The sequence below is a fragment of the Poecilia reticulata genome, linkage group LG10 (genome assembly GCF_000633615.1).
Source record: "Poecilia reticulata strain Guanapo linkage group LG10, Guppy_female_1.0+MT, whole genome shotgun sequence".
Classification (NCBI taxonomy): Eukaryota; Metazoa; Chordata; class Actinopteri; order Cyprinodontiformes; family Poeciliidae; genus Poecilia; species Poecilia reticulata.
In genome coordinates, this window is record NC_024340.1 from 25929146 (window position 1) to 25944433 (window position 15288).

Genomic DNA, 15288 nt, shown 5'->3' on the forward strand with positions numbered 1-15288 from the left:
CCACTCCAATTCGTGGGCCCTTCATCCCATTTTTATTTATTTTTTGTCTGTTCCACGTTTTCTGTTTTACTCTGCTTTTAATGGACCATCCCTCCTCTTTGTTTTCTGCACTGAATTTTTAGGTCCCATTTAAACTACAGATGGGATATTTTACCTTTCTTGGTGCTCTACCTGTTTTGCAAAATGGATTGTTGGTTTTTATCTAGCATACACAGTCGCAATCAGGTCGAGTTTCAAACCTTGCATGCTTGTGTGTTTGTCTCTGTGTTGTGRCCTAGGCTTGACCTTGCTTATAACAGCGATGGTGAGGTTCCTCATTAGCACTGGACTGGAGGAAACAGGGTAATGAGGGAGCAGGTTGTCTTTAGGCACACAAGTATTCTCTCTCTCTCATTCACACACACACGCACACGCACGCACACACACAAACACGCGCATAAATGCCAATACACCACGTTGTGTTAGTGCTAGCATGCACCTGCTGACACCTGTGCTTATGCAAGATCTCACATAAGCTTCCTGCTCGCTCACTCATACACAAACACACTTTCTGAGTACTTCTCAGTCTCATGGCCCCCCCACTCAGTTGTCTCGCCTCACCTTCTGTTTAGTGTTTTTTCTCTCCCACACACATTCTGCCTCTTCCCCTCGACTCTGTCTTCTTCTCCCTGTTCTTCCTACTAGACAGTCCTTGCAAACATCACCGCCCAGATTAGGTGGACCTGCAGTTCCATGGTTGCCCTCTGCTGGTAGTCTCTTTAAAGGGCACACCTGAAAATAGTGCTTTGACATGTTTATTTTTTAATAAATGTAAGAAAAAAAAAAATATATATATATAATTTTATTTTTTTTACAAATCAGATTAAGCCATTTGAGCAACAAAATGGCTTAATCTGACAAACACACCTTGTCTGTCAGATTTGGTGTTTGCTTACACCTTGTGTGTGTTTGTCAAGTTTTTGCTTAATGTGACCATGAGAGCGTCACACAGCACATGTGTAGCTTTGTAAGACCGTAAGAAACATCCAGAAACATGAAGAAAAATAACTGGTAGTTTACCATTTTACACCAGAATGCTGTATTAAGATCATTAGGACTGTTGAGCGGGATGTACAGTGGTGCAGGTCGTAGCAACGTTGCCTTCCATCAAGAAGGTCTTTGGTTTAAATCTTAGTGTGGGATCTTTCTGCCTGGAGTTTCTATGTTCTCCGAGTGCATGTGTAGGTTCTCTCAAGATTCTCCATTTCTTCCCATGGATAGATCCATCCATCATGAATGGATCTATCCATTCATGATGGATGGATGGATGGATGGATGGATGGATGGATGGATGGATGGATGGATGGATGGATGGATGGATGGATGGATGGATGGATGGATGGCAGACGATAGGATGACATTTAATAATTGTGCATACTGTAAGACCATTTTCAATACTGAATGAAGTACATTCACAACTGTTACCTTTACAAATCAAGCCTGTCATACAATATTGCAAATCCATCCATCCATCCATCCATCCATCCATCCATCCATCCATCCATCCATCCATCCATCCATCCATCCATCCATCCATCCATCCAGCTTATTATGTGCAGAGGTTAGAGTGTTTAAATAAGTCAATAAAATAATAACTTTGGTCAAATTAATCAAATAAGTACATGTAGATGCTTAAACTATAGCAAAATTAATACTGTGGTTTTTGAATCAACAAGCATTGGCTTAAGAGTGAAGACCTTTTTTTTCCCCCAGAATACATCTGTTCAGTTACCATTAGCCAACTTATGAGTGTAACACTGCTAGCACTCCATTTGTGTGGTGGAAAACATATTAGGTGTAGTAACAGCAGCAATACAGTAGTGTTTACTGAGCAGTCRATTCCTGTGTGATTTAGCTGCAGAGCTGCTTAAAAGTCAAAATTTGTCTTTGTGGATATATGGGTAGAGGAGAGATTAGCACAGTCAAAGCTGAAGGGTTCTGGATTTGGATACAGAAGCTCTGTTTTATTTTTATTTTTTATTGGTTCGTCTTAGATTCTGTCCGCTTTGACCCTTTCCAACCAAATATACAATTCATACATTGAATAATACAGTTTTGCCAGAACAAAAGTCGTAAAATTATTATTTCAGGATCTTATTTTCAAGTTAGCTAACATAAATAAGACTTCTCAGGTTAAAAAGTGGAAAGGCTATATTGGCATGTTCTTTGATTGCAAAATGTTCATTGTTTGTCCAACGTTGAGATCATTTTTAGAAACCCTATAATGTATATATATAAAAAAAACATCAGGAATTCTACAGTCATTTCTAAAATTCTGAATGAAAAAAGTAAAGACGCAGCTGCTGGTGTTTAACACATTTCTGTAGAGGGTGGCCACACACATCAAGCAGACAATCGGCTTTTACTTTTCTGTAGCACTGACAGACAGGCCTACTGTGCATAAGTACATACACACACAGTGGTCCAGATAGAGCTCAACTTGACTACATACTTTGAATTTTTTGAATTCTACGTTAAGACCTCGGATGCATTTTAATTCCCTTTTTGGAAATGCAAATGCATTTTTGTGGAGGAAAAAAAAATGTCAGTCTTGTCTTTGACGTGTGTCTGATTGTAYGACTGGAAAATGTACACTTGTGTAAACTTCTAAAAGCCAAGATGACTTCCCTTCTTTTTCGGTTTATTTTTCCACTGTCTTCCATCCACCAGGAGTCTAATTAATCCTTACAGTTTTCGTGCTTTGATCGCCCTCCTTAGAAGCAGTGTGATTTGAGCTGCCGACACAGTGAGAGGGAGATCATCTCTCTCACTCGCTACCTTACTCCCACCACCTTCCACTGGTTTTGACAGTTTCCAGTGGAGAGGAGCAGGAATGTGAAAATAAAAGGAGTGAGAGGCAAAGGGAAGGGACAGAAAGTTGAGGAAAAACTGTTTCACACCAGCCTGACACATGTGGCATAACACCTGCTGATAATGTTAAAACAGTCCTATATAAGGTAAAAAAAAAAAAGAATAACAGGTTCCTGTCATGGTAATTTGAGTTTAAAACACCCAGTGTTTCTGTGTGCTAGCAGTTAGCAATTTGTGGTAGCTGAAGCAGATAAAGTCAAATGTCTAAAGCTTGTTTTTCCTTGGCTACCACAAGACCACAATCCATGCTTTGTTAAAGTAATTTATTTTGTACTTTGTCTGTATACTTGTACCATATTATATTTCCAATTATTTTAATTGTGATCCTTGTTTGCACCTGTGGCATTTAACAAATTATGACCAATTATGGATGTTAATCAAGATAAAGTTATCCTGAGCATCCTTATGGCAGTTTGCTAAAGCTGTATATCGTAGTTTCTATGCAACAAACTACAAGAACATTAAACAACCTACATATATGCATTTGTATGTACTCCTAATAACGTGTGATCGGTGCAAACATTCAGATTTCAGATGRCCCCCCTGTCCAAAACCAACTTTTACTGGGTACCAAAGCTATAACAGTACAAAATGACAAATTGGTGATGCGAATAGCTGCCATTATCATGTGTAAAATAAATGAAAAACTTCAGACTGGCTACCTACTTTCTAACATCAACTGTTTAGGCTTCCAACATTTACTTGATAGGTCAATTTTTTTTCTGCACTRATCTTCTACCATAAAACATATGAATTATATATCATATAAGTTGACTTGGACGTAAAAGTTTATCCCAGTTTTTTAGATTGAAATAAAAATTAATGGATAGTTAATCCATTAATTAACTATGGATTAATTAGAAGAAATGTGTCTTCTTCTTTGGCCACAAAGAAGAAGACTTCAGTGTAACTGGGAAAAGAAACTACCTGTCTGATACAGTTTTCTTCTATTCAGAAAGCTCCCAACATTTGTACTTTTCCATGTGACACGTCATCTCATCATCAAGTCTCTGGTTTTAAAATTGATCGGTTGCTATGTAATCAATCGTCAAGTTAGACCAATAACCTTAACAGACCGAAGTGTGTGTGCTTTGTGTGTGGTTGAGGTGGTGTGTTCATTTTACATGCGCATGCAGACGCCTGTTCTTCCCTCACATGAGGGGTCAGAAAGGTGGAGAACAAGGCAGCAACTCCCTGATAAAGCAGACATTCGATTGGCTCTTGCTGTTGCTCTGAAGCAGCCCGATTGGCTGCCGAGTCCAGCTGTCAGTGTGGCGAGCAGGTAGGGGTGGATCTCTTCACTCTGCTCTGTTGCTAGGTTACAGGTATACCCAATAGATTTGGAGATATGGAGATAGAGTAGAGATAAGGTTGAGGATGGGTGTGGATCAGTGTGTGTGTGTGTGTGTGTGTGTGTGTGTGTGTGTGTGTGTGTGTGTGTGTTGTGTGTGTACGTGTGTGCGTGAGTGTGCAGATGTGTCGCAATGTATTTGCACACGTGTGAGGGATTTTTAGCAGGAGGGGAGGGGTAGATAGGTCAGGAGGGTGGAAGCATAATTGACATTTGAGGGCAGAGACAAAGAGCTTCCCAGAAAAATGGCAAAAAGGTGGATTCTATTCATTGAAAAATGATGTTAAGCTTCTTCCCGTGAACCATGCTGATCGATCATATTAATATCTAAAACTGATTACATTTACAAAAACCTGAAAGTGCTAAAGCCCTCGTATTTTACTGTTTGAGATCGCTTGACAGAACAAACACCACCTGGGTTTCCTCTGACTTCCTCTGAGTTTACAGGTACAGTTGTGTCATTATTACTCGACGGCCGATCCCAGGCCTGTGGTAGATTTGTAATTCATTAAAGTGCTGTTGTATTAATTACAGACTGCTCCAGACTGCGCTGCTCTGAGAACAGCTGTTCCGCGGGACTTGGATTGCAATCATAGAGTGGTCAGTCGCCACTAATCGTGGTCATTTATCAATCTGGAAGACCACACACTCATATGTGAGCACGCTAAAATACACACACACACTCGCAGATCCTGATCGATGACACGGCTGGGCTGGTAAAAAGGATTGATGGGTGCTTTGTTTGTGTGTGGGTGCGTGTGTGTGTGTGTGAGAAAGAGAGGGTGCTTGCATTGGAGCAGGTAGGACCTATAGGGCATCTCTTCAAAGAAAACATTTTGGAGTCTGCATTGAAACAATGCTGAGAATCGGTGTGGGCAATAAAAGATGAAAATGCTTTCCTGAACTAAAACATATTCACAATCTCTAGACTTGACCAGGCTCCTCCATATTGGTCAGGCCAAGAGCATCTGGCTCTTTGGGAAAGCTGATCACCAAGAAAATGTATAAACATAATTATAATTCTCTCATGTTTTTTTTTCTCTCTTAGTTAAATCACTGCTTATTTATCTTTGCTTAGTGCCTTGTAAAAGCGTCCACTTTCCCCTTAAACATTTCAACATTCTCTCGCGTTACAACTTTAAACTTCAGTGATTTGATTGGGATTTTTTGCGACTGATCAGCAAGCGAGTAATGAACTGGGAATTCTGAAGTCACCTATATGCTATAAATAGAGCCCACCTGTGTGTAATTGACCATTTTAATGATACAAATTGAATCATTTCCACTGTAACCCCGACGTCGTATCATATTCGATCCCTTCCCTTTAGATCGTATTTGCTTTTGCCCACTTTCACTCCTCTGTTTTGTGTTTGGTTTTGTTTTTTTTTGTTTTTGCTGATTCATAATCTCTGGAAATAAAACAGAGGGAGGGAGCTTCTGTCCTTCTTAATAACAATGGGAATTTTGAGACAGAGACAGAGAGAGAAAAGGCGAGAATGGGATACTGAGGCGACCCAAACTGACTGTCTGGCGTTCTGTCTGCCAGACTGTTATCAACTACGTTTCTGTCTGTCAGCGCTCTCACTGGGAGCTGAAATTTCCACAGATCGAGTTGTCACACTAACCAGGTTTGGCGTACAACAGCTATTCTTAGACTTGGATCGTGCTCTTTGTTTTCTTTGCTTTTTTTATTTTACCCAATTCCTGGATTCGTCTTCAGAGTTATTTATTTGCAGCCGCTCCACCTGTTGCAGTATGAAATAAATAATGTAAAAGATGGTGTAAGGTGGAAAGGAATACTAACTGAAGTGCAAAAAACATTTTTAAAACATTCGACAGAATCATAGAAAAGCTAAGAAGAATGCAGAATATATTGCGAAAATATACGAAGACAGTTTTAAGTAGATTTTGAAGGGTAGAAATTGTTCTCAAGTTAAGCTTTTATAAGAGTTCATAGTTGAAAAACTTAAACTCACAGTAAGCTTTCATTCTAATTAACATGTACTAGACAATTTTCAGTGACTTGTACGGTTTTAAATAATTAGATCTAGCTAACAGTGTTATTTTTATCTTAAATTATGCTTATTTGTGCAGTGATTTCGACTGCATCTGTATGGTTGGATGCACCACAGCATATAGGCGTAGCTTTATGAGATATATTTTAATAGCAGTTTCTAGTATATCCACAACCAAATAAAAAGTTGTTTGATGCAACCGTCCTTGTTAGATTCAAATTTCCCAGGAAATATTTATGCACCTCATGAATCCACTCATTCGAATGCATGCGTTCACACCATGGAGGAGGAGGAACACCTTTCTGCAGAAAGATCTGTTTAAAATTGAAGTTATGGTGGAACTTCAAGCGGGAACGCCGTTTCCTTCATGTGCCGCACATTTAATGTTGAGTTCTTTTGTTTTTATTCATTGAGGGGGATCTCATTTCTGTTAGACTGAAGGTTAAAATGTCAGGTCATTTAGTATTTATGTCAGTGTCTGTGAGAAACACAGAATAGAGAGTGTGTTTATTTGTTGAAATACCTGGATCAGAAATGTAGGTCATATGAGGAGCAGTCACAAAATCAGAAAAATACAGAGTGGCCAGGACGGGGATGTCGCGCGTGTGTATTTATATGAGAACGATGAGTTATTTTTTGTTCCCAGTTGTTTTCTTGAGAGAAGATTTATGGAGACCACTCTGCGTAATGAGCTGAGCGTGGTGACGGCGATGAGCGCGCATCACTAAGTCCTCTTTGGCTTAAATCGCCCTGAAATCTGGCTTACACCACTCACAGATGTAAAACCTGTGGATAGCTTTCATATCTTACAGAGAACAGAGGAAAAATGATTTTTTTCTGAAGTCTAGTCACTCTCACACACTTGACATAAATTTTTTTTTTTTTTTTTGGTGAAAGAGAGTAAAAAGCTGCTTTTCATTCTAAAACCTGACATTTTCTATTTTTGTCTGAAATTATTGTCAATTTAGCAAAACCAAAAATACCAGTGTTGAAACCACCCATTGACCGCAATATGAACCCAAGAACCAAACCTTGGTTGAACACAAAGAAAGGTGAAAGCCTGGATTTAACTAAATCCTTGAATGGTCTGGTCTTTTTTGGAGTCTCACATTGTCTTCACTGCTTCCAAGTTTAATTAAATTTTAATTGCAGTGAGCTACAAAGAAAGATTACTGGTAGAAAAATAATCTGATTTTTAAACAAGATGCAGTCTGACAGTGTTACAGCAGGTAAAGGCAACTGGGAAAAAAAAGCTCAAAGTGTTTTCTGATTGGCTGACAGAAACAAGAAAARAGCTATGGTGTCCACAGAGAGACAAAAAGCAAAACAGTAGTCTAACTCTGCAGTCAGCCCTATTTTTTTAGTTGCTAAATGGATGGTTATCCTGAAGTTGAATTGTTTCAAGGAGTTATGAGCAGTAAGGCARGTCAAAGCTGGAGCAAAGTGTATTTCAACTTTTTTAAAACAACTCCAATTATCAAAATCTTCCCAGCAGCTCATGCAAACAATTTCATAAACCTTTACACCATTTGCACTTTGCATAAAGCTATTTTCTATTAAGTCTATTGCACAAAACCTCTCCAAGCCATTTTTAGTGCAATATATAATGTAGGCATAGGCAAAGGACAKGTCATCACAAAGGCAAAAACACATGTATCGTTTTCGTAGTGAAACATAATGTAGACAAACTTTCAATTATATGATTAAGGTTAGATTTCTGTATTCTTATGCTTTCTAATTTRCRGAGAGTAGCAGAGAGTATACATTCTCGAAAGACTTTAGAAACTATACTTATAGAGCATAAATTTTATGCTAATTTTTGTGTGTAATCTGAACACAAAACTTGTCATATTGAGGCTAATTTCTGTTTGCACGAAATAGCAATTTGCTACTGATGCRATGAAGTAAAATACGTCTTAATCTCGCTCGTTGAAGTGTGCCTAATTTTCTTAATCAGACTCACTATTGTACGAGGCTGATTCTGTTATGACTCAAATGCTGAATGAATGGAGGGTTACACAGTAGGAGTGAGTCACTATCAAAGCTATATTTGTGCACAGAAGTGTGTTTGTGTGACTGCGCTTGCCCTGCCTGCCTGCTGATGCACGTATACAACGGTGTGTGTTTGCCAGCAGTTAGCAGGGTTATGAATTGGATCAAACGTACACAGTGACATGCAGGGACAATGGATCAAACGTGCACATCCATGCAGCCTGAGCTGGACTGAACAGAAGGGCTCTGACTGGGCGTGACTTTGATCCTGACCACAACATCCGTTCCTCCGCTCCAGTGCTGTTTTTCTGCTACTCATCTGCCTCGTGTGCCCCTCTGGTCTCTTGCCCTGGTCTCAAGTTACTTCTCACAAAGCTTCAAATAGGGCTGAGTGTGGTTTTGAGAAAACAGTATCCAACAGTGGGTAAGTGGACACTCTGTGTTTAGCATCCTTGCTCAAGCACGGTCAGTAGCCTTTGGAAGAGAGTTTGAGCTAAATATGATATAAAAGTAAAATGACACCAAAAAAAAACATGCGCATACTTTTTTTTGTTTGTCACGGTTTTTATAAYGGTTTCTGATCGATGTTGAAATTACTGACGCATGAAAACTACTCGCATATGAGTGCACAAATGTTGCACCACTATCCAAGTCTGTATTTGCCTGTTTTCAAAGTCTGAACAACTTGGGGAACTTAAACTTTGCTTGCGCCTTTTCTGTCACTCTGTTGACGCTTATAGTTCCCAGCAGGATCCAAAAATGGTGCCAAACAAATTATTTTAGGTGCAGTTTGGGGATCTTCTATTACAACTTCATCAGGCAAAGCTACACTGACTGCAATTGACTCGTGCTCAGATGATTTCTGTCACCTTAATGAGGAGTAATGTAATGTTTTAATAATGCGAGATCTTGTTACACCTCTAATAAATAAAGTCCAGTTTCACCACACGCATTCACCTCAATTAATAATTAAAAAGGGTTCAGTTGTATATAATGTGATATCATTAAAATGCAGCTATTGTGTGAAGGCTTCAGAGGTTTGTTAGAGAACATTAGTGAACAAAGTGTCATGAATATGCCCTTAGTTCAATCTGACTGCAAATAAACCTTTAGGAATAAAATAAATTTCTAGACTTGCAGTGCTGACACAGACATACCACAAGACTTAAACCTGCTATAGCATCAAAGGGTGGTTCTACAAAGAGCTTTAAACATAGCTATTCCACGATTTTCAAAGTCTCGTTTGTAAAAAATTTTCTAAACCGTTTCCTTTTTTTTTTCTACTTAAAGATCCTTTATTACTTTGTGTTTCTCTGTCATATAAAATCCCCCCCAAAATACTTTAAAGTTTGTGGTTTCAACAACAGASAATGTGGAATAGTTAAAGGAGTATATTTGATTACTTTTGCAGAACCATGACATCCCCAAACAAAAAGCCAAAGCTTTACTTCATCAGAGTTTTGAGTTCATACTGACTTCACCTTTCTACACTGAAATCTGAAGTTCAGGAAAATAGATTTTTTTTTTCCACCATCGTAAGAAGAATTTAAAATGTTATCTTGAAATGTACAAAGAAGAAGAAGAAGAAAAAAACATGGATACTAATGTAAAAAAATATGACATCTGGGGAATCTCTTCCTCACTGTAGTTTCGATCAGTTACTGAAATCTTCTCATAGCCAGGAATTACATTTCAGTCTGGGAGAAACATATTCATAGACTAGCCTGACAAAATGCTTTTAGATGAAGATATAGTGTAGAGACTGATTGCGTTAGATTTTAGTGGCTCATGAGGGAAATGAAGCTAATAAGCTAAATCTTAACATGTCAAACTTAATAAAACATCTTCCGACTCATCGCCCAGAGGAGCACAATGAATTTAGAGTAATAAGAGAGTAGCAGTCAGAGGCATCTGAAGCTGTAGCACTCCTTAAAGAAGAGAGTGATTAAACTAAAAATCTGACAACTACACAGAAGGAATCAGAAAAAACTCATATGAGAAGAACCACTTGGCTCATCATTCAATAACCACCATTGTTGAATGATTATTTGTGAATATTGCATTATTTGTTAGGAATATGTATGTAAATTTTACAGAGGTAAAATCCAGAGGAAAAGCACGAACACGTCAATTAGATCAAGGCTATTTAAATATTTGTGAGATTGTTCAAATTTAAGTAGTACATTTGTTAAAAGATCAATTTTGATTAAAGAAAAAGTACAGTGGTTAGTTTGTAAATGAAGGGATTTAGCATCAGTTAATAGCGATTAAAGCAGCAAGACATACATAAATCTGTTTCAATGAGATCTGATAGGATGTAGTATTGTGAGGTGAAAGTAAAATGATGCATGGTTATGAAAGTGCGACATGCAGGGTCAACTTGTCGTGGAGCCTCGTTCGGCTGCAGTTAAAACTAGACGGCCTCGTTCACATGGAGCCGATTTCCAGTGGAACTGTAACATTTTTGTTGACGCGTCTCCAGTGATGAAGTCTCTGAGTTTTTGACAACGTTTCTCAAAGTAAAACCTGGAGTCATGCCCCTTATATTCTATTCTAATGGTGTTATCGGTGTTCTGAGGAACCTTTAAAACCGAATCTTGTTATAAACTTTAAGACAACATTCTACTTGACCTGTCTGCTATGTTTCTAGACCTTYATGACGCTGCTTATTCTTTCATGTTCTCCTRCRACGCTCCAAGGCATTTATAGAACTGTATATCGAGACTGAATTACTCGTAGAACTCAAATTTGTGTTTTTCCATCTTTCTTATTTTTATTTCGAGGTATCGGAGAAAAGATAACATGAATGSGAGCCACATTTTTCAGATTTTCATTTGCAAATGAGCTGACGTGATTCTCCTTATATCAATTYCATCCATGACCCTGCTTGTGTTGGCCTGTGATAGCTGCTAGTGTTCTGCCAATGAGTCTGATTTCCTCTCACTTTTCCTGGACACAATGTTTGCACAAGCATCTCCATAATCCTCTTGCCTAGCACTTGGCTGCTGCTGTTTTAGAAGAGATGAAGACAATTCTTCCCACTRTGTAAATGTGAGCACAGCCTTTGATGCTTTATTCACGTCACTTTTTTTTTTTTTTTTAAAGAACTTGTCCGTTTTTTTCCCTCTCACACGCCCAGTCCCTCTCTGCGTAACCCTCCCAYCCCGACTATGCCTGTTCGGATCGATCCAGCCATGTCTCCTGGTCCCACATGTCATCTTTTTTCTTTGACGGGCTCTCCTCTGCCTTCTGCTTGGTATTCTGGGGTTGGAATGCATGCACCATCTCAGATCCATCAGATCCGATAGTAATGCCGCACCATGACTCTATGAAATAGCAAGATGTGAGCAGAGGGAAGACGGGGATGGTGAAACAAAAGTGTGTCTGTGTGTAGTGGGTGAGGTTACTGGAGTATAGGTCAGTGGTTTGTCAAAGGAAAGAAAACGGTAGGTAGGTAGATATTTTATTTGTTTTATGGCACCACTTAAGTGCTCTCTTAATGGTGTTAATTGTGTTATATTGAACACATAATGTACTATAATGAACACAAAAACTAAAATAAAAAGAATAGACTGATCACTAAAAGAACAACGGTACATGGCTAACTAAAATGATTGATAACAAAAAGATGAGGCCCAATGTCTACCCTAAGAAAATAACTTTGTGGGTGATGTTTGTGTGTGCGATGTGCGTGAAGGGTTTACAAATCAAGACTATCTGCTTTAACATCTTTTTCATTGCTTTCCAAAAACTTTACAAGCATGAAAATGGTCAACCACAAACTTGTTAACAAGGAAGCAGATGCAACCGTCAACGAACCGGATGCTGTGATCATTTCACCTGGAGTGAATTTATCTCAACTACAGGGATTAATATTTAACCTGCTTGATTGACGACACTCACAGAGCTTCCTGATCAGAACAAGTGTTGAAGCAACTCCGAAATCATCACCCACCAACTCAGAGTTAGTAAAACTGAAAAACTAAATCAACACTACAAGTTTTGCAACTGCGTCGAGGAATGTAGTCTCTGTAGTATCTGTGAGCCACGTGGCACTCCTGTTTAAGGAATTTTAATTAAAACTGAGTTAAAAAAATATTTTATTAATATAAATATAAAACAAATGCACAATATAAAATTTCCTTCACGGTCATTGTACAGCCTGCAGACGGAGAGAATTTCTTTCAGCAGACTATATTACAGAAGATCTCTTGACTCTTTTACTGTAATAATTATGATCCTTTGAACCAAAACAGTTCAGACTTCTTAATTTTAGAGGTAATATTCAGCAATGTTAGTGAAACTGATTTTAAAATCATTATTTAATCACAGTTAAGTTACGATTTAACAAGAGAGATCTATTATGGTTATGACTTAATATCACCTACGAAGTCTTATTTTTTTTACAACTGTTGATACCAAAATTCAGAGAGGAAAAAAATTGCTTTGTTGCTACCCTTCAAGCCAAGCATATTATTTTTTCCATTCACTATCTTGTATTTCTGAGTTGTTTTAAAAACAAGCTACATATTCTATTTCTGGTTGATGTAAAATTGTGCACCTGTTGCACGCCACTCTGCAGCTCTGAATTTCATCTACTTTATAACAATAAAATTTTCTAGAAGTGAGTTTATTTGGGCCATATTCAGTGCAGCAGCATAAGCACACSCAGCTTTACAATGTACATTCCTCTGCAGTGCATCCTGCATATTCCTCACACTGTTCATTTTGTTCTCTTTAACTTGCTCATCATTCCCTTCATACATGTCAAAGCAGAAGCAGACAAGCAAGTGCTGATCATATTGATGTTTTCTCATTTTTCATTTATTAGTCGCTCTCTTTTTTCTTTTTTGCTCTCTTCCTTTCAAAAGCCTCTCAATCCTCAGTGTGATCTCCCCCATGGCTTTCCTCTACAGCAGTGCGTTGCCTTGGTAATTACCAGTTGTCTTAAACAGACAGATGGAATAAGAGAGAGTGACGGGCAATTTTCCCAGAGTCTGCTTTCCCCATATTTGTGCACGCTACTCCTTTTTTTTTGCGCATGTGTTATATGTATGCACGCTTCCTTTCTCCTTCTCATCTCTTCCTTCTTTACGTTGCTCCTCCTTTCACCAACTTCTTGTGAGTTTGTGCGCAACTGATGTGTGTGTGAAAAGCAAAAAAAAAAAAGGAATTACCTGACAAGATGTGTTAGCTGAAGATGCGAGTGCAATAGTCTCATCTCCTTCTTGTGTGCTGGTCGTTTTAGATGCCAGGTGTCACTCTGGACCACCACAGGGGACCCAGAAAGCATCACCTTCCTTTCTTCTTTTCTCTTTCTTTCCAGCACGGCCCAAACATAGCAACAGGATTAACCAAGGGGCTATTTCTGTCTGTAAAGGATTAGATAGGTGAACGATGTAAGAAGAGAGTCAAGCATATAGTACATCAGCTGCTGACATCTTTTTATCACGTTTCAGAGGTCACTATATCTTTATGTTATCCATTTTCTTCTTTCAGGCTGGCATGATCAGGACAGAGAAAGAGGAGTTTTTTATTGAACCAGTGGAAAGGGGCGATGGAGTAATAGAAAAAGAGGAGGACGGAGGAGGAGGGAGGACACACATCATCTATCGCTCGTCAGCTGTTAAGAAAGTGCCCATCAGCAGCCCAGCGGCGGACTACCACTCCAGAGGTTAGTCTGTGGTTCCCATGGTGCTATCCTCCACTTTTATACATCCTTGACTAAAAGCTCTTCATGCACGCTTCAGCACCATTCTCATATTTCCGTGTCTCCTTGAACTTACACCATGCGGACATAGCAGAGTCCCACATTGTTGGTGCAAAAACTGCCAAATTACAGCCAAAAAAAAAAGCTTTTCTCATCAGTATTTTCACTTCTAAATATTTTATTTGCTTAGCTATTTTTTATTTTAAAAGTCTACTGTGCCACTTGAGCTGCAAACAGCGATTCATTTAAAAAGCCAGCTCTGCTCGTAAAAGTTTGACACAAACAACACGGGTCATTGTTTTCCATATGTTTGGTAATACAAAATGTTTATGCCACATGGACAAAGTAGAGAATGAGTCCCAGACTCCTGAGTAACGCATATAGTCATAATTACTTTTTTTATTTTGCTTGGCCCGTGTTCTGTCTGGCCATTTGGGGCATTTCATGTCGAGTGAAAACTGAGTTTGGTTGACTATCCTGCTGTGATTTGCGTCACTTAAATTTACACACTCATCTTATAGTGTGCCGTAATTGTCCTGGAAGGCRAATTTTTTTCAATTTAAAAAAAACAAACAAAAAACAAAGCATGTTTCCATAGTATTTYATTGCATAAAAGAAAGGAACATTGGAAACATTGTTATTAGCTTTGTTGCTAGAAAATAATTAGTCGGGTCACGGATCATAACAATTGTCAAATCTTAATAGTTCTTCATTTTCTGACAATGATGCACTCGACTCAGTCTGAATAACATATGGCACCCTCCCTATCTTTCTCATATCTTGTTTTTATCAGACTATGATATGCAAAGACAGTGTGTCATATGCTGATATCAAAATTAAACTTGTACTCAAATGTACCCTGCTGCTGGTGCATTCACTTCCCAACAAGAAAGGTGTGACATATGGAGCAACACATGGTCTACTGATAATGGCAACTTCAGTAGCTAAAATAAATGTACCAGTTATAGGCATTATATATTTTTTTGCTGARATGGAAAAAGCTGAAACATCTTGAAGGGACTTTAGTTTATTAATTCAAGGGTCTGACACAGCATGCCAGCTGTAGGATTAGAGAGAAGGCATAATATGTAAAGTGGTTAGAAAAAACCAGGTGTAAATATAATCATAAAAGCAAAGTTGAATTTTTTATTAAAAGTGGCTTATGTTTATTCAACATCTAGCAAATATGCAACAATTGCATAATTGCAATTAACTTTTCCTTCTCATCTTTAACTTTAACATCTTAATGTTGACGAAGAAAATACAATTTCAGATATAATTTCCACCACTTTTTGGGTAATTTTAAGTTC

The 15288-nt window shown here is 38.4% G+C and overlaps 1 protein-coding gene across 5 annotated transcripts in view; it reads left to right on the forward strand.

The window, feature by feature from the left end:
* LOC103471261 (A disintegrin and metalloproteinase with thrombospondin motifs 2-like) overlaps positions 1 to 15288 on the forward strand; it is a 128285-nt gene that overhangs the window by 46466 nt on the left and 66531 nt on the right. For all 5 annotated transcript variants that reach the window (XM_017307183.1, XM_017307184.1, XM_008420140.2 and 2 more), the window contains exon 3: positions 13768 to 13942. In XM_017307183.1, coding sequence (XP_017162672.1) covers positions 13768 to 13942 — 175 coding nt within the window. The remainder of the gene's footprint in view (positions 1 to 13767; positions 13943 to 15288) is intronic.